This window comes from Bombus affinis, chromosome 2, assembly GCF_024516045.1.
Source record: "Bombus affinis isolate iyBomAffi1 chromosome 2, iyBomAffi1.2, whole genome shotgun sequence".
NCBI classification, from domain to species: Eukaryota; Metazoa; Arthropoda; class Insecta; order Hymenoptera; family Apidae; genus Bombus; species Bombus affinis.
The window spans coordinates 6,328,782-6,347,726 of NC_066345.1; the positions used below are offsets into that span (position 1 = coordinate 6,328,782).

Sequence of the window (18,945 nt, forward strand, 5' to 3'; positions counted from 1 at the left end):
AATGTATTTACATACAAATAATTTTTTAATCAATTTAATTACAATTACACATAAAACAGTGTATATTTACAATATAAAATACAGCTGTATGGTATTCCTAATTGTAAGCCTCAATTAAGTATCAACTAAATTGTTTAAAATTATATTCATAATAATTCTTCAACATTATAAAAAATAAGATTTTAGATTCATATTACAATTTTTACACATACAGACTATATTTTTAGAAATTTTATTTATAAATATTTTTTAAAAATATTACTTATATTCAACACAAAGCAGCTAATTTTCGCACGGTGTTTAAATCTCGAACAAGCATTTGAACCGTTTGTTTAGTTCGGGGCTGAACATCCAAGGTAGATGTATCTTCAGGATCCATAGCTTCTAAAGCTAAAAAAAGATTTGTATTTGGCTTTCTTTCCAATCTATAAAATACTTTGACAAAATTTACCAACCACAAACTTCTGCCTCGATAAATGTTAATTTTGCATCTATATGATGTTGAAAATGTTCTATGTGTTCTAATAATCGCATTCGACATTCTCCTGGGTCAATTGGCGCTTCTGGTTGTGGTATGAAAGGTTGCAACGGTGCTGACATTTCATGTTCATTTAATTCTTCATGCAAGTGATTCGCTGATATAGTTGTCGGAGATACGTTATTCTCGTATATATCTGATTGATTGGTTAATAAATCCATATAAAAAATAAATATTACTTTTTTGTTATAAATAAAGATGTATTTTTATTTATCTCTGTTTTATTTGTTTTCTTTTTTTACCTGTATCTGTTTTCACCTCTGAAGGTAATGAGTTTGTATATTTTCCTTCTGAAGTATCATTTTTCGTAAGTGCATCAAGAAGAATATGACTTTTAGTTTGATGTATAATATCTTCCTTTTTGCCGTTAATTTTAGATTCATCTGGAGTTATATTATCTTCTTCTAATATCTTCATTAGTTCTGAATCTGAGGCTATCGACTTTTCATCATGATCATCTCTTAAACTGAACTTTGTTTCTGTTTTTACTTCAGTTCGATGAAAACCTTCACTTGGAATATCTGTACACTCTTTTCCTACTTTCATAATCTCCATGATTGGTACTGTTGTAACATTTGGTTTTGGTACCTCAACTTTTTCCCAATTTTTGGCCCAGAGATATAGCTTTGGATGATCTTTCTTTCTATCACACAAATTTTATTATTAATAATCATTTTCTATATTTTCCAATTCAATTATAGTTATAATTGATACTTACTGAGCTACATTGATTTTTACTCTTAAACTATGTAAAACTTGCTGAATGTGTAAAAGAGCAGCAACTAGATCATAAGAACGTTTTAACATAGCTGTTCTTTGGTTAACTCGATGCTGATTTTTTGTTCTGCTAGATAATGTTGGTAGCTTTCCCTCTTTTATCCAATCTTGATCGTGAAAATATTTTTTGGATAATCGTTGCCGATATGGATTCCGACAAATAAAACAAACATATTTCTCAGGTACATCCTTTTCCTTTTCTATTGCATTGCAGTGACCATGTTGCCAACATAAACAAAGGTCGCATTGAATCATTAAACCATCTTCTTCCATAAATCCACAAGTGCAATTTATTATTTCTTCTCTACGAAGCTGCTCAACTTTCACCATTTCACCATTGATCATCATCATAACTCCTTCATTCTCTACAAGAGTACAATTGCTAAGTCACCATAAAAAAATAATTATCCTTTATGGTTAAAGATACAATTCATGCATAAATATATGCTTAAACTAAAAGAAACTATGAAATAAATATCAGAATACGAGAAATAAAAGTACTCTATACATCGAAACATTTTATAACTCAAACCTAAGATCAATATAAATTTCACATAAAATAAAGAAAAACATTGAAAAAATAAACAATATACCTTCCCCATCATTAGTATCTTTTTTACTAACATTCCCTTTCAAGGGATCATCTTTTTCAACACGCGAATCGTTTAGTTGACCTAAAGAAAAATAAAATAATAAAACAGTAAAATACCATTTTTATTACATGGAAATAAATCAATATTAATAGCAAAATTAAAAATTAATTAGGATTCAATATAAAATTATTCGTATTGAAAATTGCATATCAAAGTAAAAAGCAACTTACTACTTTGGCTATTTTCATCACTTCTTGAATCTGATTTTCTGCGACTATATCTATACGTGGGTGTAGTCGGTCCTGCTCCTTCTATATCCATAGTACTATCATCTAAATCACCATACTCGTCCGGAAATTCTAGAATGCCCATTAAAAAATAACATTTTATATTTTTAATTTATTGGAATTGATAACTTCCTTGACGCTCTGGGCAATAGATTCATAGCTGGAGGAGACTATAATGCCAAACATACCCAATGGGACACCAGACTTGTCACAGTAAGAGGAAAAAATCTCTTGAATAGCATAATCACCAACAATCTCAACTACCTCACCACATATGAACCCACATACTGGCCCACTGACACTAACAAAATACCTGATCTACTTGACTTCTTCATAACTAAAAATATCTCGCCAAGATATGTCCAAATCAACTCCTCGGCAGAACTCTCTTCTGACCATTCCCCCGTTATAGCAACAGTCAGTTCAACAATAATCGAGAATCCACCTAATGGCTTTATTCATAACCAACTCATCAACTGGCAGCTCTTTAGAGAAGTCTTTAATCATTCAACTTCAGCCTTAATTTCACTAAAAACAAATGAGGATATCGAAACAGCCACGGAATACTTAAACACGAGCATAATAAACGCTATTCGCTCCTCCAAACCTACTAAGACACCTATCAGCAACCATGAATATCCCCATTACATATTAAAAAAAATCGCAGAAAAACGTAGACTAAGAAGAGTATGGCAGACCCATAGAACACCGGATGACAAACGCAAACTAAACAACGCAACTAGGAAGTTAACCAAAATCATTAAAAAATACAAAAATGACTGTTTTCAAAAATATCTCGTCAATTTGTCCCCCACTGCCGACTCCAACTATTCATTATGGAAAGCTTCCAAGAAACTCACGCGTCCCCCTCAAATAATTCCACCAATTCGCCGTTCGCAAGGTGGATGGGTGCGTAGCTCTATAGAAAAAGCCAACTTGTTTGCTAAACATCTATATAACGTATTTAAACCCCATTCCTCCAAAATTGCCAAATGTCTCCTCCTATTGAACCCTACAACACTTCTGTAGAAATTATAGAATTAATCCGTCGCCTAAATCCTAGGAAAACACCGGGGCATGACCTAATATGCAATAAAGCAATCAAGGAACTTCTTGAGGTGGTATATGTCCGTGATAGTTGTTGTTGCTGGTTGTAGATGTCGCTGCTGGGGTACTGCAGATTTTCCTCCTAATTTAGTTGCGTAGAAGAAAAATCGGACTCTGGTCACTGGGATTCGAACCCGGGTTCCGAACGTTTGTAACCTAAGGCGCTAACCACTGTGCTGCCGTCGTCCGACACTAGTTAGTGTCGAGTGGTGGTATTTGGTTTGTCGAGTGCCGCCACATTCCCATGAAAGGGATTGCACTCATCACATCAATTTTTAACGTAATTCTTCGCCTTGAATACTATCCCAAGGCCTGGAAAATATCACTGATTACTCTCATCCCTAAACCCGGAAAACCAATATACAAAAATAGTTCCTATCGCCCAATTAGTCTTCTACCTACTTTGTCAAAACTATTCGAGAAGATGCTAACGAATCGATTCCTTCCACTCTTAGAGAATTTGAAAACACTGCCAGATCATCAATTTGGTTTTCGGAAGCAACATTCTACAACAGAGCAAACTCATCGTATAACACATAATATCAATCAAAACTTAGAAAAGAAAAAATATTGCTCTGTGATATTCTAGACATTCAACAGGAATTCGACAAAGTATGGCATGAAGGACTTTTGTTCAAACTAAAGAAAATCCTACCACACACCAACTACTCCATCCTAAAGTGCTACCCAAACAAAAGACAATTCATGGTTAAATAACTAGACACCACTATCACACAACATTTCCAATAGAAGTTGACATACCCCAAGGTAGTGTCCTAGCCCTGCTGTTCTCCATCTACATTGTCGATTTACCAATATCAACAGAAATAACTATAGTCACATTTGTCGACGACACAGCGCTATTAGCTTCCCACGCAGACCCCATAATTGCTTCATCCACTTTCCAGCGAAGTCTCGATTCTATGGAAAAGTGATTTCATAAATGGGGCTTCAAAGTTAACGAAAACAAGTCCACCCATGTAACATTCACGCTGCGAAAACAAACCTGCCCTCAGGTCACCATTAACAATACAACAATTCCCAACAAGGACACAGTCAGATACCTGGGAATGACTCTGGACAGGAGATTAACATAGAAACAACACATCACAGACAAATCGAAGCAACTCAAGGACAAACTTAAAAAGTTTTATTGGCTCATTGGCCGTCGCTCCAACCTAAGCACGCAGAACAAAATTACGCTCTATAAGACCGTAATAAAACCTGTCTGGGCCTGCGGAATCCAATTATGGGGAACAGCGAATAATTCCAACATTGAAATACTTCAACGCTTCCAATCGAAAACCCTAAGATCCCTAATAAATGCGCTCTGGTATGTCACCAACGAAGCAATACATCGCAACCTCAAGATACCCACAGTTAAAGAAGAAATATCAAAATATAGCAATAGATATAGCAAGAGTCATCAAACATCAAAACTCCCAATTACTAAATTACTTAACACGTCGGACCAGATCCGCAGGCCAAAAAAACACTACCCGTTAGACCTAAGCACAAGATTTAACTAGATATTTAGATTAAATAATATTTACTTATTTATAATAATTATTATAAATTATACTTATCTATAATAAGTATTAACTTATTATAAATAATTAGCCATGTCACTACGCCACGTCAGAGAAAATTACTTAAAATTCTCAATGCAAAAATTGATAGTAAAATAAAAAGTAAATAAAAAAAAAATTTTATTAAAATGATTAAATTATAATAATTAAGTTATTACCATGTCGCTTTTTACTTCTGTTTAATGCATCAGAACTATATTCTGATAATTGTCGTTTCCTTTGACCTTTTATTTTGTCGATATGAATAGCTTCATCTAAAGACTTTGATCTATCAATTCGCTGTGCTTCTGAAGACATGGCTGGTCTTACTGGAAGAAGTGTCTTAATGCCACTTTGTGTTTTTTCTTCCCTAATTTTCATATCAAATAGTGTTCCTGGTGACATTGCACATGCATCTTCTTGTTTTTGTTCAATTTCATCATCCATATCTAAACTATGACTAGAACTTGGAGACATTCTATCCATTTTAATATCATCTGTTTGCACATCATTGGACTTTTCCATTTGGTCTACTTCATCCTCTGTTTCTACTGTTGTTGATACAATTGCTGTTGGCGATATAGGTTGAAGAGTGCTTGTTACAGAAGATGATGAAACATACAATGATTTATCTTGAATAAATTTTCTCTTTCCAAATTTATTGCACTTTTCTAACAAATTATTTGACTTTTTTGGAATAATATCTTCAACAGATTCCCCAATTGTTCTTGCATAAGCTAAATCTGCAACATTTGGTGTAGATCCCAAAAATTTTGAATATTCTGGATGATAATGTTTTATATGCATTTGTAGAAGATTTTCCTTCCTAAATGTTTTACTACATCCTTGTTTCGGACATTTATAAGCACTGTCCTCCATTTCTACTCGAAGTCCACCAATAAAAACAGCTGTCAACAAATAAATAAAGAATTATTTTTCTAACAACACATTAAACAAACTTTATATACTACTTATTTACGCACTTATTTATAAAAATATATTTAGTCCAATTTGGTTAATTAATAATACGTAATATATATAAACAATATTATCTACTAATACTTACAATAAATTACTCCTAATATAGGCAAGCATAAAAAAGTAAACTCAATAAAATATGAAAAATATAAAAATGAAACAAAGAAATGGAATCTTACCACCATCTTTAATAGATGTACTTGATGTAGATAATAATGTTGTAACTGGTGTACTTGGAGGAACAGGTAAAGAATTCTCAGTTATTGGCGTTGCCTTTGTTTTAGGCAATAAAGTCTTAATCTTTTTTGGAGTATCCACAATGATATCTTGTTTTGCTTTTTGACTTTGATTTTTCTTTTTTCGATGAATGCAAAAATCAAATTTTTCTGGATCAAAGTCGAATTGCCCCTGATTTTCCATAAATGCCCTAATATCATTTTTTGATCTAAATTTTTTTCCACTTGATTTATGTAGAAATAATACATCCCATTTTCCAGCTGACGTACCAGCTTTTCTTTGAGTAAAATGTTTTTGCCATCCAGGTGGTAATCTCCTGTCTGCAACTATTATTGATCGACGCGGCCCTTTAGGAAACAAACATATTGCACGTTCACTTCATTTTTACTCATATATATATAAATGATGATAATGTAGAATAAGAATAGTGAGTGTAAATTTCCATTTCTTTTGACATACCATCATTTCCATCCACTATATAAGATTCAGTTCCCTGAGGTTCTCCATCAATCCATTCAGGACCCACATCTTCTACTTGATCCATTTCACTCTTAGATACTTCCTTTTTACTTTTTTTAGGATAAGCTTTCATTTTAGATACATTGGTATCAAACCCACGTAATAAATCTGTGCCTGGATCATAGCAAGGCCCAAATAAAGTTCCATCTAAATCAATTTTATTTTCCGAAAAGCATTCTACATTTTCATTAACTATAATTCCTTCCTTTTTTATTAATTTATCTGTTTCATTTTTTGAACGTTTTCTATAATGTGTATGAAATAACTCCATCACTGTATGCTTTCTTTTCTTATCTCTTCTTTCTTGCTTGCTTCCTATATATTCTTCAGTTTGACTAGGTTGCTGTTACAAACAATACAATGAAATTTTACTTTTTTCATCTTCTTTACTATTATTGAATTCACACATTTTACAAGTTTTAAAACAATTTTCAAGGAAACAAAGGATAGAAAATAAATTATTTACTTTGATGTTAATTTTATTCTATAATAATATAAATTGTTTAATTGTGAAATTTAGTTCAAAGGAAAAAAGGAAACAATTCATGTCATATGAAATTTTTAATTTATGATAATAAAGTTGTATATTATTTATGTAATAACTGTTGATCTCATATATAACATATTTATAAAATTATTTTATACTTTTCTCATTGACTTTAAGAAAGTGGTACATGATTATAAAAATATATTTCCAACAATTATCACTGTTTTTCAATGTTTGGATGAATAAAGCAAATTCAAAACTCAATTTACTGTACATTCTGTTACTAATAATAACAAGAAAATAAGTAATTATAGCTGATTGAATTTTACATTAACGATAATATGACATAACCTTACTACAAACACTGTACCTTTGTGACTGTTGTAGCGATTTTTGTCATTTTTGACGATTTAATTGTCTTTGTATATCCATCATCAAACAGTACATCATATCTATCTGTAAAAATAATCTTAAATTAAAGAAGTACCACTTCTCGAATTAGAAGGATGTCCTATCACGAAACGTCAAACTAACAATATACGTAATTCTCATACGTAGTTAAGGTTAGATCACTTACCGTTTCCTAAGACGGCATTTACTTTAGCTGGATATTTTCTACCATCAGCCCACGTAGCAAGTATCCTTTCCCCCATTGAAAAGTCTTTCATTTTTGTTTCCCTAAGAGATTCAAATTTATTTATTACCATATTTGGAAAAAATATGGTTAATTATTATGACAAATAAATTCAAATGATAGATTAATTTCTTATACAAACAGTAACTTTGTTTTACAATATTTAAACACTGTGCAAAAAATAAATAAGGATCAAATGTAAATATAGATTACTTTATATTTTTAAGTCTGTATGACTGTTAAAACATTTTTTTTCTTTTTTTTTTTTTTTTTTTTCTACATTCATTTGAGAAAGAAAAAGAGAGAGGGGGAAAAAAGAGAAAAGAAAAAACACTAATGCATTGTAATTATAATTCTTAAAAGTTATTGTGAACGACAGTTTATATAATGTTAAAATGTATTCTGAAAAAGAATCTGTTTTAAATATTCCAGCTTCTATGAATATGACTTATGAAATAATATCTAAATATAAAATAAGGAGTTTGAAGTGTGTAAAATATGTATATATACACCTGTGCACACATATTTTAGAAAAATAAAAATAATAAGTCCGTTTTATTAAATCACAAAAATTTCTTTTCCATTTTTTTAGGTAATAGGATGATGTAGAATACCTATAGTTTAAAATTATTAAAATTATAGATTTAGATGAAAAGATAAGAGAAGAATGGAGAAAATTTATTATTGGTAACGTAAAAAATAAAATAATTTAATAACATTTCTCATTACTGTATAAAAAATACTATAGATTATACAAATTCTTTTCACCTAGCTAATAATTATACAATATCCACTTACTGAGATGGTAGATTCCAGGTTTGTTCGCTTTAAAAAAGAATAGGTCTATAAGTAATGCAGAATATACTTTATATAATAAATCAAGGCAAAAATTATTCACATAAACATTTTTTTATTTTCCGTATCTATTAATTCAAATAATTTTGTGGTAGATTCATTGGAATATCTTTACTTACTTTGATTGTGTTTGCAATACACGTAATCTTGAACTATCCATAGGTATCCATTCATCAAACCTTGAACTCCATTTGTCAAAACGTATCAATACTTCTCGTTCATCCCAATCAGTTTCAACTACTTTCGCTGAATACCTACAATATAACATCAAATAAATAAAATCTTTCATCAATATTTATTACAATAAATATAATTATCTAATTGTCATTAACTGTTCTACAAATATTTACCATTTTTCATTGAAATCTTTCGCTTCCAATTTGGCTCCAGGAAAAAATTTTAGTCCACCTCGATTAAAAATTTTTGGTTTTAATTCTTCTGGTTTATCAAATGTTTTTTCATCTCCCACTTCCATAGTTTTCAGTTCCTCTTTAATGGCCAAATCTTTTTGTATATGTTTTATTGCTATATCAGATTCAACAATGCCTAATTGTACTGCCATAGTATTCACTTCCATTTCTGAATTTTTATTTATCTCTTGTTTCACAGTATATACATTTTCTTCTTTCACGTTCTTACATCCATTATCAAGTAATTCTGTTGAATCTAGTAAATTGAAGGAATTAACTGATGGTTCTGGTCGAGAAGAACATGTTTCTCCACAATTATTAGACTTTAATGTTCTGAGACCAGAATTCAGTGAAGAGGTAGATTGTTCTAAGTTCAGAATTTCAGAATTAATAAGATCTAAATCTTCCTGTGCATAAGAAGTTGATGATTTTACAGACATAATTACAGGATCTGTAAAAAGAATCAATATATAAGTTTAAAGTTTTGAGATATTTTTTAAAAACGATACTCTATCCTACAATAATTTTAAAATATTCTTAGATGATATACATTAATAAACATCTTTTATAAATAAAATATTTAAATGACACTAAAATATTACTTCTTATTACATATATTTATTTATAAAATTGTATGATATTACTATTAAAAACTATCTTTAATAATTTACTATTACAAAAATATATAAATATGAAACAAAATATACAGAATAATAGATAACAGTATTAATATTAAAAACTAATGATATACTGTGTAAGGAGCATAACTGAACTAATAACAATATATTTTTTCAATAGAAATCACATCAAAGCTTTCAGTCATTTACTTAAAAACAGAAAATTGTTAAACGCTTCATTAATTTCATATTGTGATAATACATGTATCTAAAATTACAATCATATTGAAAATCTTAATGTCTTTTTTAATTAAATATATATATTCAATAACCATGAGATATATTTTCGATAAATCTATCTATTCTTTTTTATGAATTTCATATGAAATGCAATAATTTGATTAAATTCTATCAAATATACTTTCATGTAATGCACATAAACGTACATTTTAAAAGTTCGGTAACCATACTTGCACTCAATGTTTTGTATCTTCATTCATTAAAGCTTTCATTCATCCTTCTACTACAGGTAGCCCAACCAATGTTGAATAGCTGATTGCCTTGAAGAATATTTTTCAAAAACCTAATAGATTGATACATAGTTATGTAAAAAACAAATAATTTTATCAAGCATAACGTACAAAATAATTATACTTTATAGTTTCTGTTATTTTTACTTGAGTTAATTATAACTATTAATAACAGTAATAACAGTAGTTCTTCAATTATAATGAAAGAATCACCATTTTAATTTTTATCATTTTTATTAAAATGTTCAAAGATATTTTATTCCTGTGTAATTTTTCTATTGATAGTGATTTATATTAATAGAAGATAATATTTATAAGATATGATCATTAGTTCAATTATGCTCTTTATTATATATAGTAAACAATACCACAATACAACACAAAACTTATTAATTATATTATTACTTGTGAATAAAACAAAGGTTTTCATGACCTTTAAACCAATATAATGTTCTCTAAAATGACAAATTTTCACATAGATTTAGAAATTACAAACAACTATACAGATAGGCTATAAATATGCTTATAAAAAGAAAACTTTAGGTTTACATTTATTAAATCTTTCTTTGTTCAAAGAATCATAATGTATTGAACAAAATATGAAAACATAATGTACTAAATTATATTATAATACAGTATATAGACATAAACAATAAAAAGCTGTTGTTTTTATACAATTATTTAAACATGAGAAGAAACGGTAAAAAAGAATTTTCACAAAAATATTTGGACATTTTACAAATTTAAATTATAAAATTGAATAATTATTTTTTGTATAAAGATTTAATATTTGGTTGAATAATCCTTATGTTCAATAATGTGTTTTGTGAATAATCAATTTCAGATTTATTGCTATTGTACATTGAAGCTTGTTTTCTCTATTTACTGCATTGTAAATTGAAGTTTCTTTTCTCTGTTTAGTGTATTAGTGTACTGATTGCTCATTCATGTCTAAAGTTTTGTATTACAGGTAGGTGAGAAGATTACAAGCGATAGCATAGGATCAAGAGCAATACTGATCTCTATTACCGTCTGTCATGATTTGTTTTATTGTCTTATTGGCTTATTTGTATATGTGACACCTTTGTCCAATAATATTTATCTTTATGACTCTATTGGGTCTATCAGAAATAACCAAATAGATCTGCATTCCTTTGCTTATTTATCTTCTCGTCTGCACAGTACATTCTGTTTCTTATTATTAGACTGTGAATTTTCATGCATTTATAGAAAATTTAATAAAAATAATGGAAAATATTGAAAGTATAATACTTGTTATAATGTTTAATGAAAATTTGCAGTGAGATTAATCTGGTTACGATTATACTCTATAAAAATTAAAAATTTCTAACATTGTCTTTATTTCAATATAAAAATGTATCTCATAATTGTAAGAAATATGTATCTTGCACATTCTTTACTTAAAGATATGTTTTAATCACATATTCAAAAAAGTAATAGGCATATCCTATAAATAAATTGCATTCTTTGTTCATAGCCGTTCTTTACCTCTTCGTTTGTTCTAATAAAATCCTCTGTTGTAACTCAACATTGTCTAGTATATTGCATTAAATTAATTGTAATGTCCAATTGAATTACTTCTAACATTTAAATAATATGAATAACTCAAATATTCATATCAAATTTTTAACATAAATTGTCCTCTACGTGAAAATATGTATAAGCTAGTATGTAATCTGTCTATTACATTCTACATATGACTCAGTAAATATTGAATGTATTGATTGTAAATTAAATTACATACACTCATACTACATCATTTCAATAGATAATAACTGAATATTGTAATAACAAATAAAAATATTTCCTTCTATTTTATGCATTTATTATTTTTACAATATATAAATTTATTTATTTATTTATTTTATTTATTTATTTATATATTGAATAAAGAACATATTGAATAAAGAAAGAAATTTAGGAATAAATTAAATGTATTTAATAATGTATGAAAAAAGAATGAAAGAATGAAAGAAGAATAACAGAATGAAACTGACTAAAAAAAAGACATTAAGAGAAAGAAAAATAATAACTTGAACACGTGTAAGTTAAAGCTTTTAGATATACAATTCTTTTATTTGGTAGTATTTCACAAGAAGATAATATTAAGATCCTAGTATAGTAAATAACAATTGATACGCACCTGGATGATTGTCATAGTCTGCAAAAACCGACGGAACGCTGCCCTTACGTAGAAGCAATTTATGTCCTTTAGCAGCTTCGTAGTCGGCTCGTTTGAAGTGTCTATGACAAACAACCTGACCTGGTGAAGGTTTAAAGCTCGCTTCGAATCCACCACTAGTCAACCATCTGTTCCTTAAATTAATATCTTTTGGAAATTTATGAAGCGGTAACCCTTTAGCACGCGCATCTTGCACATCGGCCTCACAGCTACGCACGCAACATTTGCGCGCCATTCTCATTGTTCTCACAAGCGATATCCTTTTAACATGCGACGCTACACGTCGTCGCTTCATTTATGTACTACATAGCAACGTAACACAAAAGAACATTGCCCAGAATATCCGTAAAAGTAAAATTTAAACGTGAGAGAACCAGTCGTGTACCAACCACTTTGACACGCACCCTTCTAACTGAAAATATTTCAACTTACGTTCACAAAAACACTGAACTAGCTCAATTGCGTATATGATCCACTAATCGATCTGCACTTTTCGAAGAACATCGAGTATATATGCATTACTTGTTAAACAAACTTACCAATATGTGGCGCCCTCTTCTATTTACATGAATATCCGCATTAATGTGAAATAATATTAATCGATTAAAAGTTTAAACTCTTATATTTATTTAAAATAAAATATCCTGTCTCTAAGAAATTTCAAATAAGTTTTATCGTTATCAAAAACATTGGAATATTAATACTAGATAAAAAGGTTGTTTTAAATAAGTATGTTCATACCTCCTCCATCATATTTCTATGAAAATTTTATATTATAATAATATGAAAAATAATAATGATATAATGAAAAATAAAAAAATAGTAATATAAGATGTATAAGATAAATAAAAAAATACATCTCAAATATATCTTAAATGCATTGAAATATACTTTGTATTATATCACCAGATTAACCAATAGAATTACATCATTTCCGCTCTTTAGTTGTATTGAAAATGCTGCCCAAAGATAAATCACGTGATTTCCTTTCAACGTATCTCTCTTTCCTTTTAGCTGGATTAAGTGGAAGCCGGGTGCTTGTTCTCTTTTATTGAGCTAAGGCTAAATCAGCGACTTGCACCGTTTTATCATCCCATCCAGTTTAACTATATATTATAGAAGCAATAAACATGAATTCCAAAGCTGAACTTGCTTGCATTTATTCAACATTAATACTTGTTGATGACGATGTTGCTGTAACTGTAAGTACCAGTCATACATGTGATTTCTTAATATCATGAATAAATTATGAATCTTTATGCAATTTTATATTTTTATAAACATGATTAAAGAAATAGATTCAAAATATAAATTTGTTTAATCTATTAAATATTATAATAAGTGCTCCACTTTGGATATTTTATGTATTATTGCTATTATTTATCACTGTTTGAGGCTTTAAGCAGGTAGTACAATCATTGGTTACAAATGTGCACGTGTAATACAATTCTGATTGCTTTCTAAATTATTACATGTATCTATGTTGCTCTTGTATTAACATAACATTTTCTATCATATGTACTAAATACTATAATATAATACTATAATATATTTGTTGGATATTTTATATATTTTTACATGTTATATGCATTTTCTAGATTTTTAGAAGTTTAAATTTCCCAAAACTGCAGAAGCATCAACAATGCAATTCGACAATTTTGTTTTATTATTTATAGTACCAAAATACAAAAGTATAATAAATATAGAAGAACAAAGTATATTTAATACCAATATTTAAAATCTTTGTTTATTGCTCAGGGGGAAAAGATTCAAACAATTTTAAAAGCTGCCGCTGTTGATGTGGAATCTTATTGGCCTGGACTTTTTGCCAAGGCTTTAGAAGGAGTTAATATAAAAGAACTGATAACAAAGATTGGATCAGGAGTTGGAAGTGCACCAGCAGGTTGTAAAAATAGGATTTTTAATAATACATTATATTCTAACTCAAAATATATAATACATTTAAACAAATTTTTCCATATATTATAATTGTCTTTCCATATATTATACTGAGTATGGTATATTTTAATTATAATAATTCAACATATAATAGTTATTTCTACCTTATACAGAATATAAAATATGGCATACTTAATTAATTTTATTATTTTATATATACTAAGTACTGCATATGTTGCATACAATATTACACATATATTGGTAATGGAAGAAACGTGAATTAAACCTCGTTATTTTAGTCCTTTCCAAGTTTTTGATCTATTTTGTTACATTTTAATAATATTTAACTAGTAATCTAAAAATATCACTCAAATTTAGGAAATCATGGAATAGAAAGTTATATCTATAAAAATATGCATTTGATAGCTTATTTTGATACCATATTGATTTCATTTAACAAGTTGGATCACTGACTGTGAACAGATACACATAATGATTACTTTAGTAGATAAATTTGATTGGATTGTACAAATGCTACATTAAAAGTTAGTTGAGATATAATATGTAGAATTGATTTAAAAATTACTTTAATGTCCAAGTAAATGCATTAACAAAAAATTGAAAAGATTAAAAAATCAAATCTTAATATATGAAATAGAATATATGTATGAAATGCACCTTAACTTCAATTAATCTCTATTGAAAAACATAAAACACTGAATGTGAGCCTAGATATTCTTGCATAAACGTGTGCTATTTGTATTTTAGTTAAAAATGTTATTAACTTACATATGTATATATTGGTATCATTCTCAGAAGTACAAATCCTCTACATCCACCATACTACATAAATTTATGTAGAGCGGTCAGCAAAAGAGGAAAAAGAAATAGTATTAGAAAACTGTGAATCATATTTAGAAATGTGATTGATATTTCTATACGACAACACTATAGATAAACATTTTCTTTCATAACTATGAAATTGTATTTTCAAACAATGAGATTTTCTTATTATCTTTTAAAGCACCCGCAGCAGCTGCTGCACCTGCTAGTACAGAAAGTGCACCTAAGGAAGAAAAAAAGAAAGAAGAACCTGAAGAACAAGAATCTGACGATGATATGGGCTTTGGTACGTAATGTATTTATAACTAATATAATATCAATATTCCAGTTAAATATTAATACTCAATGATTATTATTATGTATTAGCTACTGATATTATATATGATGACATGAAAAAAATGAGAATATTATTTTTTAAACACAGTATATTATAGGGAACAGAGCTTGTTTTAATAAACATCTTTTTTTTACAGGATTATTTGACTAAATTTAAGGATCGCAATGTATTGGTCCATTACCTAATTTGTACAGTTATATTGTACAATAAATAAAATATTTTGAAATTAAATCATCCAGTGATATACACTTCATTCACTGAAAGATCCCCTTCATTTATTTTCATCCTACTCACGATTATATTTTATATATTTCTTTTAATGATTATAAAATGTTTAAATTATATATTATAATTTTTTTATCCCACATCTTAGAGATTTTTCTATTTTTATGAGAATCACATTTTGTTTGTACCATTTACTATTAATTTTTGTACATTTTGATAATGTAAACAAAGTTTTATATTATGAACTATTCAATGCACATCTTCCTTTGCTATCAGAGAATTTGAACTTTATAAATAATTAATTTTTTATGTAAAATGGTTGTTTTTAATTGTCTGAAAATTATGTATATATAGAATAAGTATATAATAATAAAGTATATATAGAATCCTATGTTGGAGTTTTTTAAATAAAATATCTAAAGAAGACATTGGTATTGTTTGAAATTTATTCTATGAAATATATTGATTTTCCATATTTAATTTATTTAAAAATTAATGTTAAAATGAATGAGTTATCCAAGTATTAGAAATTAATATCACGTTTTATTTAAGAAAGACAAGGTAATTATTTCTTCTTCTATTAGTCACTTCAGAAAAAATTGTTGCACACTAAAAGCCCAGTCACATGAATGTTAATTAAACAGATATTGTGGATGGACGTCGTAGCGTAGCTCTACTTTGAAACGAATATATATATATGTATATGTATTCTTGGTTAAAAACCTGTACGATGAACATGCTGTGATACCCCAATGAAAAAAGTGTAAAAACATTTTAAAAAATATGGCGAATTTGAAAATCGTAAAATTTTTAGAAGCTTCCAACAAAAGATGTAAACCTAATATTATAGGACTAATAACAAAAAATGTACATGATGTAACTACAAAATCTGCGAAAAAGGTTACCCATACTGGCCAGGTAAAATAATATTGATAAAAATATATTTATATCGTTACAACTTTCCGCGATATATAATATTTATTTTAATAAATATCGTTTATTTTGTAATAGATATATGATGAGGATGATTATCGTAATGTACGATTTATAAATAGACCAAAGGAGGTTAATGATAATTGGGCCATTAAATTAATAGCGGAAGTTCCTGCTACTCCAGTGAAAGATAAAATTATAGCATGTGATGGGGGAGGTGGACCTTTGGGACATCCAAAAGTTTACATTAATTTGGTATAAATTATATGTATTTACAATGTAAGTAGATACATTCTTTAATTTTATTTACAATATATAATTCTATTTTAGGATAAACCTGGTAATCATACTTGTGGATATTGTGGTTTACGCTTTTATAAAGAACATCATTAAACAAATAGGATAAATACATGTAGTCAAATTATATATTATATGTGTACTTTAATGTATATTTAATGTTAGAAATATATATATAAAAAACAAATAGTCTTTTATTTATCTGTTTTAAACTTTTTAGTATAAAATGATATTGTTTACTAAACATCAATTTCACTTTGGTAGCAAATTTTTACAAGGCTGTTTTCTGACTGCTCATGCTTAATGGTATTGCTTGTAATTCAGTTTTCATGCAAAGGAATTCACCACAAACACACATTATGCTTAAAGATATAATGTTTAAACACCACCAACTAAAAGTTGATGGAAAACTTGCATTGTATATCCAACAGCATAATAAATGTATTAAGTGTGCTGTACAGGCAAAATCCATACACTGTTTTGTCCTCTGTACTAACCACCATAGTGCGATTGCTCCAATTAATGCATTTAAGATAAAAATAATTATTATAAACTGTCCAGCAAAATCTCTAACGTGTATTTGTTTATAATGGAAAACATAATCTAATGACTTTGTGGATCCTATGTATGATGCAACAATCCAAATCCATAATCCAAGGCAGAAGTACATCACAGTCTGGACTGCAATTATTTGAGATATTATAAGGAACGGATCCCACATTGTTTTACGGAATTGTCCAGAAATATTATTCATTATTTATCTTTGAGATATTAATTTTGTCTAAGGCAATCCTACGCTGTATCTTTTATACTTTATCATATTAAAGTTTCTTTTGATCTAAAACAAAAAGTAGAATTTTTAATTTATAGTAAGAACATATATTATAGTTATCAGTAAATTTATGATTTATATTATAAATTATAAAAAAGATATAAAGGAATAAAAATCATTATATAATTTTTAAATCACATAAGAAACCAGCTTTGTTTAATTTACGATGGTTCATTAAATTTGTTTAATACCTTGTAATATAATTTAATTTAAAGCAAAAGGGTTTACTTCGATTATTCCACAAACATATACAATTATATTGATTCATTATATGATTATACAATGTATTATTTATGTTTGATATAAATTTATATAATAAAATATCACTCACATAAATTTATATAATAAAATATTTGTGGTACAATTATGACAATTCAGACGTTTAAATTAATACAAATGGTTATCTACTACATAAAAATGATGCTTTTCCCTGATACATACGTGTATACATAATATACTTATTTATTTATTTATTTATATATACAACTCAATCAGACAATATGACAGATTCAAAAGATCTAATTCCACTGGATCTTATGTATTGGTATAACATAAAAATTGTGACACTGTATTTTAATAACTGTAATTAGTAAACTTGCTTCACATCAAAATGATTATCTTTTTCAAATTCTGTCATTTCATGAGATTTTCTTATAATGAATCTAGTATACATATATGTACTTAATATATAAATAGGGATGGACAGATATTTGGCGGTAATTTTAAATCTATCATTCAAAAGCATTTATATTTATTTATATTGTGTTCATTGTAAAGGTAAAATAAATATGTACTCAATCAAATTTAGAATTCTTTAATTTTTATTTAATTTAAAATGTTTAAATTTGCACTATATTTACTATATAAAATTTTGATTACATGATATTATATTATTCTATTATTAGGGAATTGTTATTAAAATTATTGTTATCATTAATATCTTTACAAATATAGAAATCGTCTATATTTAAATTACATTAATTTGTCAAATAATAAATTTAATTTCGTTCTATATGAATAACTACAAAAGTTGAATTTACATGTGTGGTTTACGTATATCTTTGGCGGCACTCGACAACAAATACCGCCACTCGACATGCATTCTATTCATATATCCCGTTTTTAAATCGTATAAATAAAATATTTTCAAGGACAAAACTAATATATGATCTATATTCTTAAGTATATAATTTTAATGATAAAGTCGTCTATGGTCATTATAATAATGATAAACACAAG

The 18,945-nt window shown here is 27.9% G+C and overlaps 4 protein-coding genes across 9 annotated transcripts; 2 read left to right on the forward strand and 2 right to left on the reverse strand.

Annotated features, from left to right (window-relative positions):
- Positions 1 to 6: 6 nt before the first annotated feature.
- On the reverse strand, positions 7 to 12,840 carry LOC126928707 (PHD finger protein 20). 5 transcript variants are annotated; one of them, XM_050744367.1, is made up of 16 exons: positions 12,302 to 12,450; positions 10,054 to 10,190; positions 8,931 to 9,441; positions 8,700 to 8,834; positions 8,524 to 8,550; positions 7,669 to 7,769; positions 7,462 to 7,547; positions 6,545 to 6,947; positions 6,028 to 6,432; positions 5,050 to 5,778; positions 2,139 to 2,267; positions 1,909 to 1,989; positions 1,257 to 1,680; positions 781 to 1,181; positions 456 to 674; positions 7 to 390 (listed from the first exon to the last, which is right to left on the reverse strand). In XM_050744367.1, the coding sequence occupies exons 2-16, from the start codon at positions 10,073 to 10,075 to the stop codon at positions 269 to 271; spliced, it is 3,795 nt and encodes a 1,264-aa protein (XP_050600324.1). In that variant the 5' UTR covers positions 10,076 to 10,190; positions 12,302 to 12,450; the 3' UTR covers positions 7 to 268. The 5 variants fall into 5 exon arrangements, with proteins under 5 accessions (XP_050600324.1, XP_050600321.1, XP_050600322.1 ...); XM_050744364.1 differs by lacking the exon at positions 10,054 to 10,190 and having other exon boundaries at positions 12,302 to 12,840; XM_050744365.1 differs by lacking the exons at positions 8,524 to 8,550; positions 10,054 to 10,190 and having other exon boundaries at positions 12,302 to 12,840.
- A 482-nt stretch (positions 12,841 to 13,322) lies between these two features.
- On the forward strand, positions 13,323 to 15,650 carry LOC126928726 (60S acidic ribosomal protein P1). The gene is made up of 4 exons (XM_050744427.1): positions 13,323 to 13,542; positions 14,099 to 14,243; positions 15,264 to 15,368; positions 15,556 to 15,650. Exons 1-4 carry the CDS (start codon positions 13,471 to 13,473, stop codon positions 15,567 to 15,569), a joined length of 336 nt encoding a protein of 111 aa, XP_050600384.1. The 5' UTR covers positions 13,323 to 13,470; the 3' UTR covers positions 15,570 to 15,650.
- A 661-nt stretch (positions 15,651 to 16,311) lies between these two features.
- On the forward strand, positions 16,312 to 17,061 carry LOC126928725 (NADH dehydrogenase [ubiquinone] iron-sulfur protein 6, mitochondrial). Its single transcript, XM_050744426.1, has 3 exons — positions 16,312 to 16,562; positions 16,656 to 16,832; positions 16,908 to 17,061. The coding sequence occupies exons 1-3, from the start codon at positions 16,428 to 16,430 to the stop codon at positions 16,968 to 16,970; spliced, it is 375 nt and encodes a 124-aa protein (XP_050600383.1). The 5' UTR covers positions 16,312 to 16,427; the 3' UTR covers positions 16,971 to 17,061.
- LOC126928724 (protein SYS1 homolog) lies at positions 17,047 to 18,352 on the reverse strand. 2 transcript variants are annotated; one of them, XM_050744424.1, is made up of 2 exons: positions 18,148 to 18,352; positions 17,047 to 17,712 (listed from the first exon to the last, which is right to left on the reverse strand). In XM_050744424.1, exon 2 carries the CDS (start codon positions 17,626 to 17,628, stop codon positions 17,146 to 17,148), a length of 483 nt encoding a protein of 160 aa, XP_050600381.1. In that variant the 5' UTR covers positions 17,629 to 17,712; positions 18,148 to 18,352; the 3' UTR covers positions 17,047 to 17,145. The 2 variants fall into 2 exon arrangements, with proteins under 2 accessions (XP_050600381.1, XP_050600382.1); XM_050744425.1 differs by having other exon boundaries at positions 18,038 to 18,352.
- Positions 18,353 to 18,945: the final 593 nt, after the last annotated feature.

Excerpts from the sequence above, each read along its gene's own strand:
- LOC126928707 (XM_050744364.1), bottom strand. The coding sequence starts at position 12,635 with ATGAAGCGACGACGTGTAGCGTCGCATGTTAAAAGGATATCGCTTGTG. Across the intron at positions 6,948-7,461 it reads TCGCTACAACAGTCACAAAG|CAACCTAGTCAAACTGAAGA; the intron begins GTACAGTGTTTG and ends TGTTTGTAACAG. Across the intron at positions 675-780 it reads AGAGGTGAAAACAGATACAG|ATATATACGAGAATAACGTA; the intron begins GTAAAAAAAGAA and ends CCAATCAATCAG.
- LOC126928726 (XM_050744427.1), top strand. The coding sequence starts at position 13,471 with ATGAATTCCAAAGCTGAACTTGCTTGCATTTATTCAACATTAATACTT. Across the intron at positions 13,543-14,098 it reads ATGACGATGTTGCTGTAACT|GGGGAAAAGATTCAAACAAT; the intron begins GTAAGTACCAGT and ends TTTATTGCTCAG. Across the intron at positions 14,244-15,263 it reads AGTTGGAAGTGCACCAGCAG|CACCCGCAGCAGCTGCTGCA; the intron begins GTTGTAAAAATA and ends TATCTTTTAAAG.
- LOC126928725 (XM_050744426.1), top strand. The coding sequence starts at position 16,428 with ATGGCGAATTTGAAAATCGTAAAATTTTTAGAAGCTTCCAACAAAAGA. Across the intron at positions 16,563-16,655 it reads AGGTTACCCATACTGGCCAG|ATATATGATGAGGATGATTA; the intron begins GTAAAATAATAT and ends ATTTTGTAATAG. Across the intron at positions 16,833-16,907 it reads CAAAAGTTTACATTAATTTG|GATAAACCTGGTAATCATAC; the intron begins GTATAAATTATA and ends ATTCTATTTTAG.
- LOC126928724 (XM_050744424.1), bottom strand. The coding sequence starts at position 17,628 with ATGAATAATATTTCTGGACAATTCCGTAAAACAATGTGGGATCCGTTC.